This window comes from Oncorhynchus nerka, unplaced genomic scaffold, assembly GCF_034236695.1.
Source record: "Oncorhynchus nerka isolate Pitt River unplaced genomic scaffold, Oner_Uvic_2.0 unplaced_scaffold_5320, whole genome shotgun sequence".
NCBI lineage: Eukaryota > Metazoa > Chordata > Actinopteri > Salmoniformes > Salmonidae > Oncorhynchus > Oncorhynchus nerka.
The window spans coordinates 4,750-12,299 of record NW_027035991.1 but is presented as its reverse complement, the minus strand read 5'-3'; the positions used below and the strand labels follow the sequence as shown (position 1 = coordinate 12,299).

The window sequence follows — 7,550 nt, the reverse complement described above, 5'->3', positions numbered from 1 at the left end:
GAGTGGAGGTACAGATACTATACATATAGAACACACACACTGCAGAGAGAGGGAGTGGAGGTACAGATACTGTACATACATAACATATAGAACACACACTGCAGAGAGAGGGAGTAGAGATACAGATACTGTACATATAGAACACACACTGCAGAGAGAGGGAGTAGAGGTACAGATACTGTACATATAGAACACACACACTGCAGAGAGAGAGAGTGGAGATGCAAAGATCATGTGATGAATACTGGTGATTCATTCATTGTGTTTTAAAAGATCACATATAATCACACATTTGAATGGTTTATTTCATCAATTTTACATTGCAAAGTATCAATGGCAACCGATGCTAAATTGTTTGACACATTTCACATAAATGCACTATGTACAATGAGAAAACAACAACTTTAAAATGCATATATTTTGGAAAACCATCAGTTCTAAGGGTAAGACAGAGGTGGTAGTCCCTCGCTCACTGGTTGAGCAGCCTAGTCCCTCGCTCACTGGTTGAGCAGCCTAGTCCCTCGCTCACTGGTTGAGCAGCCTGGTCATGTATGATTCTGGTTGAGCAGCCTGGTCATGTATGATTCTGGTTGAGCAGCCTAGTCATGTATGATTCTGGTTGAGCAGCCTAGTCATGTATGATTCTGGTTGAGCAGCCTGGTCATGTATGATTCTGGTTGAGCAGCCTAGTCATGTATGATTCTGGTTGAGCAGCCTAGTCATGTATGATTCTGGTTGAGCAGCCTAGTCATGTATGATTCTGGTTGAGCAGCCTAGTCCCTCGCTCACTGGTTGAGCAGCCTAGCTAGTCATGTATGATTCTGGTTGAGCAGCCTAGTCATGTATGATTCTGGTTGAGCAGCCTAGTCATGTATGATTCTGGTTGAGCAGCCTGGTCATGTATGATTCTGGTTGAGCAGCCTAGTCATGTATGATTCTGGTTGAGCAGCCTGGTCATGTATGATTCTGGTTGAGCAGCCTAGTCATGTATGATTCTGGTTGAGCAGCCTAGTCATGTATGATTCTGGTTGAGCAGCCTAGTCATGTATGATACTGGTTGAGCAGCCTAGTCATGAATGCTTTCTGAATGCTTGTAAATCCACTCCACCTACTGCTGTTTTAATAACCAAAAGAAAACAAATGTAATTCAAGGTGTCTTGTCATAGCTGACACCATTCTTTCTGGGCAGTGACAGTTAACCTCTCTTAACATGTTCAACTTGAAGCAGCATTAAGCTGCTATAAAATAAACAAAAAACAATCCTATCATTTTACATTTGAGTCATTTAGCTGACAATCAACCTGAGCGACTTACATGAGCAAGTAGGGTTAAGTGCCTTGGTCAAGGACACATTGACAGATTGTTCACCTAGTAATCTCTGGTTGGGTTCCTGGCCCAACGCTGTAACCCACTAGGCTACCCAGTGTCCCTTGTTTGGCTTTGTGGCAGTATTAAATATACAGGAAGTTAGGTAGAACCAGTTGGGTTTGCTTTGCTAAGCTCTTACCAGAACAGGATGTAACACACCGGCTGCTCCTCAGTTTATCACTGAAACCTCCGCCCATTAAACACACACACAGGATACTATTTACTCCGTCATGTGACTTTATTAGTTTGAGTTTCATCATACCCTCTAAGAGAACACTTCTCAAATGACATCCTTCTACACATTATTGGCCCAACCGTGCTGTGATGGCCAGGCACAACCGTGCTGTGATGGCCAGGCCCAACCGTGCTGTGATGGCCAGGCCCAACCGTGCTGTGATGGCCAGGCTGTTTTCTTCTCCCACTGTCCCTTCCAACACGCTTCCAGAAACTATGGTGGATGTGTAACCAGGCCATCCCAGAACAGATCGGTTTGTCTCGGTATGAAAACGTTTTCTACTATTATTGTCTTTCTTCCAGGTGATCCTGATCTCGTCCGGTGAGGACCCTGTGACCAAGGCCCTGGCTGACAATCTATCCCAGAGGACAGGCTGCGAGGTCAGGCAGCTGGGCAAGGACATCCAGGGTGAGGTCAAAGCCATGATGGATGACAAGGATCTGGACTGGAAGGAGGTTGCCTATATGGGTAAACTCACTGTTATTTTCAATTAACAATTTACTGCTACTACTACTACTACTACTGCTACTACGACTACTACTAGTAGTTAGTTATATAGCACAGTTTGAAATTTAGTGGAATCTCAAGGTTCTTAACCTTCTAATTTGAGTAATACTTGTGCGTTCATGTCAATCAAACGTATGAAGATCTTTATTTGGAGCCCTTCTGAGATGGAAAGGTAGAACAGGCTAGATATCTCTCAGGAATGTGACCGTAGCAGGGTGTTTGATAACCACGTATCAATGAAACTATCAGACAGTAAATGTCAACAATTAAGTTTGAACCAGTTGAACCTGATTGTCATGGTGACCACACTATATCCTGTTATGGAACAGTATCTCCTCATTCCGTGTTTCACTCCTCCTTATCTCTCTCTCTATCTTCTCAACCCTTCATCTCTCTCCTCTCATCCCTCTGTTCTCTCTTGCCAGGAAGTGATTGTAAGTTCTTCACTCATAAATAACTGTCTGATTAAATAGCTTCTCTATTAGTAAGGAGAGACAGGGAAACTCTGATTAAATAGCTAATCTATTAGTATGGGGAGACAGGGAGAAACTGTCTGATTAAATAGCTCCTCTATTAGTAAGGGGAGACAGGGGGAAACTGTCTGATTAAATAGCCCCTCTATTAGTAAAGGGAGACGGGGAGAAACTGTCTGATTAAATTGAGTATCTATTAGTAAGGGGAGACAGGGAGAAACTGTCTGATTAAATAGAGTATCTATTAGTAAGGGGAGACAGGGGGAAACTGTCTGATTAAATAGCTCCTCTATTAGTAAGGGGAGACGGGGAGAAACTGTCTGATTAAATAGAGTATCTATTAGTAAGGGGAGACAGGGGGAAACTGTCTGATTAAATAGCTCCTCTATTAGTAAGGGGAGACAGGGGGAAACTGTCTGATTAAATAGCTCCTCTATTAGTAAGGGGAGACAGGGAGAAACTGTCTGATTAAATAGCTCCTCTATTAGTAAGGGGAGACAGGGAGAAACTGTCTGATTAAATAGCTCCTCTATTAGTAAGGGGAGACGGGGAAACTGTCTGATTAAATAGCTCCTCTATTAGTAAGGGGAGACAGGGGGAAACTGTCTGATTAAATAGCTCCTCTATTAGTAAGGGGAGACAGGGGGAAACTGTCTGATTAAATAGCTCCTCTATTAGTAAGGGGAGACAGGGGGAAACTGTCTGATTAAATAGCTCCTCTATTAGTAAGGGGAGACGGGGAGAAACTGTCTGATTAAATAGAGTATCTATTAGTAAGGGGAGACAGGGGGAAACTGTCTGATTAAATAGCTCCTCTATTAGTAAGGGGAGACAGGGAGAAACTGTCTGATTAAATAGCTCCTCTATTAGTAAGGGGAGACAGGGAGAAACTGTCTGATTAAATAGCTCCTCTATTAGTAAGGGGAGACGGGGAAACTGTCTGATTAAATAGCTCCTCTATTAGTAAGGGGAGACAGGGAGAAACTGTCTGATTAAATAGCTCCTCTATTAGTAAGGGGAGACAGGGAGAAACTGTCTGATTAAATAGCTCCTCTATTAGTAAAGGGAGACAGGGAGAAACTGTCTGATTAAATAGAGTATCTATTAGTAAGGGGAGACAGGGAGAAACTGTCTGATTAAATAGAGTATCTATTAGTAAGGGGAGACAGGGGGGAAATGTCTGATTAAATAGAGTATCTATTAGTAAGGGGAGACAGGGAGAAACTGTCTGATTAAATAGAGTATCTATTAGTAAGGGGAGACAGGGAGAAACTGTCTGATTAAATAGCTCCTCTATTAGTAAGGGGAGACAGGGAGAAACTGTCTGGTTAAATAGAGTATCTATTAGTAAGGGGAGACAGGGAGAAACTGTCTGATTAAATAGAGTATATATTAGTTAGGGGAGACAGGGAGAAACTGTCTGGTTAAATAGCTCCTCTATTAGTAAGGGGAGACAGGGGGAAACTGTCTGATTAAATAGCTCCTCTATTAGTAAGGGGAGACAGGGGGAAACTGTCTGATTAAATAGAGTATCTATTAGTAAGGGGAGACAGGGGAAACTGTCTGATTAAATAGAGTATCTATTAGTAAGGGAGACAGGGAAACTATTTGTATATTTTATTCAGAGTCCAGTTTTGGTTAAGTGATCATTTGTATTTCCCCTCTGCGTGTATGCTAGACTACAACCCGGGTATGGGCGAGGGGACGGTCTAAAGTTATACTGTTACATATGCTAGGCTACAACCCGGGTATGGGCGAGGGACGGTCTAAAGTTATACTGTTACATATGCTAGGCTACAACCCGGGTATGGGCGAGGGGACGGTCTAAAGTTATACTGTTACATATGCTGGACTACAACCCGGGTATGGGCGAGGGGACGGTCTAAAGTTATACTGTTACATATGCTAGACTACAACCCGGGTATGGGCGAGGGACGGTCTAAAGTTATACTGTTACATATGCTAGTCTACAACCCGGGTATGGGCGAGGGGACGGTCTAAAGTTATACTGTTACATATGCTAGAGCTACAACCCGGGTATGGGCGAGGGGACGGTCTAAAGTTATACTGTTACATATGCTAGACTACAACCCGGGTATGGGCGAGGGACGGTCTAAAGTTATACTGTTACATATGCTAGGCTACAACCCGGGTATGGGCGAGGACGGTCTAAAGTTATACTGTTACATATGCTAGTCTACAACCCGGGTATGGGCGAGGGGACGGTCTAAAGTTATACTGTTACATATGCTAGGCTACAACCCGGGTATGGGCGAGGGGACGGTCTAAAGTTATACTGTTACATATGCTAGACTACAACCCGGGTATGGGCGAGGGACGGTCTAAAGTTATACTGTTACATATGCTAGACTACAACCCGGGTATGGGCGAGGTGACGGTCTAAAGTTATACTGTTACATATGCTAGACTACAACCCGGGTATGGGCGAGGGACGGCTCCAAAGTTATACTGTTACATATGCTAGACTACAACCCGGGCATGGGCGCAGGACGGTCTAAAGTTATACTGTTACATATGCTGACTACAACCCGGGTATGGGCGAGGGACGGTCTAAAGTTATACTGTTACATATGCTGGCTACAACCCGGGTATGGGCGAGGGGACGGTCTAAAGTTATACTGTTACATATGCTGGACTACAATCCGTATGGGCGGGGACGGTCTAAAGTTATACTGGCTAGTCTAGCCGGGTATGGGCGAGGACGGTCTAAGGTACGAGGGGCGGTCTAAAGTTATACTGTTACATATGCTGGACTACAACCTGGGTATGGGCGAGGGGACGGTCTAAAGTTATACTGTTACATATGCTAGGCTACAACCCGGGTATGGGCGGGGACGGTCTAAAGTTATACTGTTACATATGCTGGACTACAACCCGGGTATGGGCGGGGGTCTAAGTTATACTGTACATATGCTAGACTACAACCCGGGTATGGGGCGGGGGCGGTCTAAGTTATACTGTTACATATGCTGGACTACAACCCGGAGTATGGGGCGAGGGGACGGTCTAAAGTTATACATATGTTACATATGCTAGACTACTAACCCGGGTATGGGCGAGGGGACGGTCTAAAGTTATACTGTTACATATGCTAGACTACAACCGGGTATGGGCGAGGGGGCGGTCTAAAAATTATACTGTTACATATGCTAGACTACAACCCGGGTATGGGAGGACGGTCTAAAGTTATACTGTTACATATGCTAGGCTACAACCCGGGTATGGGCGAGGGACGGTCTAAGTTATACTGTTACATATGCTAGGCTACAACCCGGGTATGGCGAGGGGACGGTCTAAGTTATACTGTTACATATGCTAGTCTACAACCCGGGTATGGGCGAGGGGCCGGTCTAAAGTTATACTGTTACATATGCTAGTCTACAACCGGGTATGGGCGAGGGGCGGTCTAAAGTTATACTGTTACATATGCTAGACTACAACCCGGGTATGGGCGGCGGGACGGGATACTGTTACATATGCTAGACTAAAGGTATGGGCGGGGACGGTCTAAGTTATACTGTTACATATGCTAGACTACCACTGCAGAAAACTTCATTTGCATGCCACTGCCAGTCACTGAATATTTACAGCTAAGGTGAGAAGGGAGGTGCCAGCAGTTAAATCCTGAAGAATTTGGGATTCAATTTTAATTGAATCAAATTTAGTTTATTTCTGTAATTCAAATGATATGATATCCCTAAACCCAAAATCAGAAACTATATCAAAATAAATATGATTATCTTAAATCATGTCATGTTTTTGCAACATACTAATGAATCATCCTAAGAATACTTCAAGAACCACCTTATGGACACTTTAATAGAAACATTTCATCCTCCATCTCTCCCTCCTACAGGTAATGATGCACCAGATGTTGACTGTCTGAACCTGGCTGGGCTGAGTGCAGTACCCGGGACGCCCAGTGGTGGCGATCAACGCTGCTAAATACTCCTGCCACAGTGCTGCAGGCCTGGGGGCTGTGAGGAGTTTCTGAACACATCCTGCTGCTCAAGAAGAAGGCCAAGTCTCAGATGGAACAGGACCGCATCCACAGAAATACATTCTAAACTCTAGAATGTGTTCTAAAGTCACAGAAATACATTCTAAACTCTAGAATGTGTTCTAAAATCTGGAAAATACATTCTAAACTCTAGAATGTGTTCTAAAGTCACAGAGATCCATTCTAAACTCTAGAATGTGTTCTAAATCACAGATCCATTCTAAACTCTAGAATGTGTTCTAAAATCACAGAGATCCATTCTAAACTCTAGAATGTGTTCTAAAGTCACAGAGATCCATTCTAAACTCTAGAATGTGTTCTAAATTAGTGATAGGCATTAGAAATAATATCATGACATTTTATCGGATATCCAGATAGTTTGAATCATGGACACTTGTTTGCTGCGCAGCCTGCAGGACTCGGGAGATACTGTGGGGACAGGGACCAGGGGGTGTGCGACAAAGGAGGGAGAGACAAAGTAGCCACTGACTCGCGCTAGTTAGACACTTGTAAATGCCATAGGTTATCTATCATCCAATATGGCAGTGCATGTCTTTACTGAACAACCCTGTTCAGAGTAAACAGCCTATACTGAAGGTTGCTCATTGTAGGCTACTCCTCATTTAGTTGACTTAATTCTGTCATTTTAATTCAACTTTTCTTTCATTGCTTAGAGATCTCCCACTTCACGTTGCTACACATGGAGCCTCTGACTGTAGTGTCAACAACATCAAGCTAAGTGAAACCTGTGTAGGCTAATACCGTATGTATTTTTTTAACTATATTCACATTTGTGACGTTTTATTAAATGAAGAATTCCAAATGTCATGAGTGTAGAAATGTCCCATAGATTATTTTATTCCGTTAAGATGAAACCTTGTCATTGTTGAAGTAGGCCTGTGTTTACGAATACTAATGTCTGTTTCAATAACTGCCCATTGCTAGT

General features: G+C 43.4%; 1 protein-coding gene across 1 annotated transcript; it reads left to right on the top strand.

Moving 5' to 3' along the window:
* Nucleotides 1-45: 45 nt before the first annotated feature.
* Nucleotides 46-6,549, top strand: LOC135566380 (N-acylneuraminate cytidylyltransferase-like; the record flags this gene model as incomplete). Its single annotated transcript, XM_065014111.1, has 3 exons — nt 46-60; nt 1,906-2,071; nt 6,461-6,549. Coding segments are annotated over 3 exons (270 nt in total), but the record flags the coding sequence as incomplete, so codon positions are not given.
* Between the last annotated feature and the right edge of the window lie 1,001 nt (nt 6,550-7,550).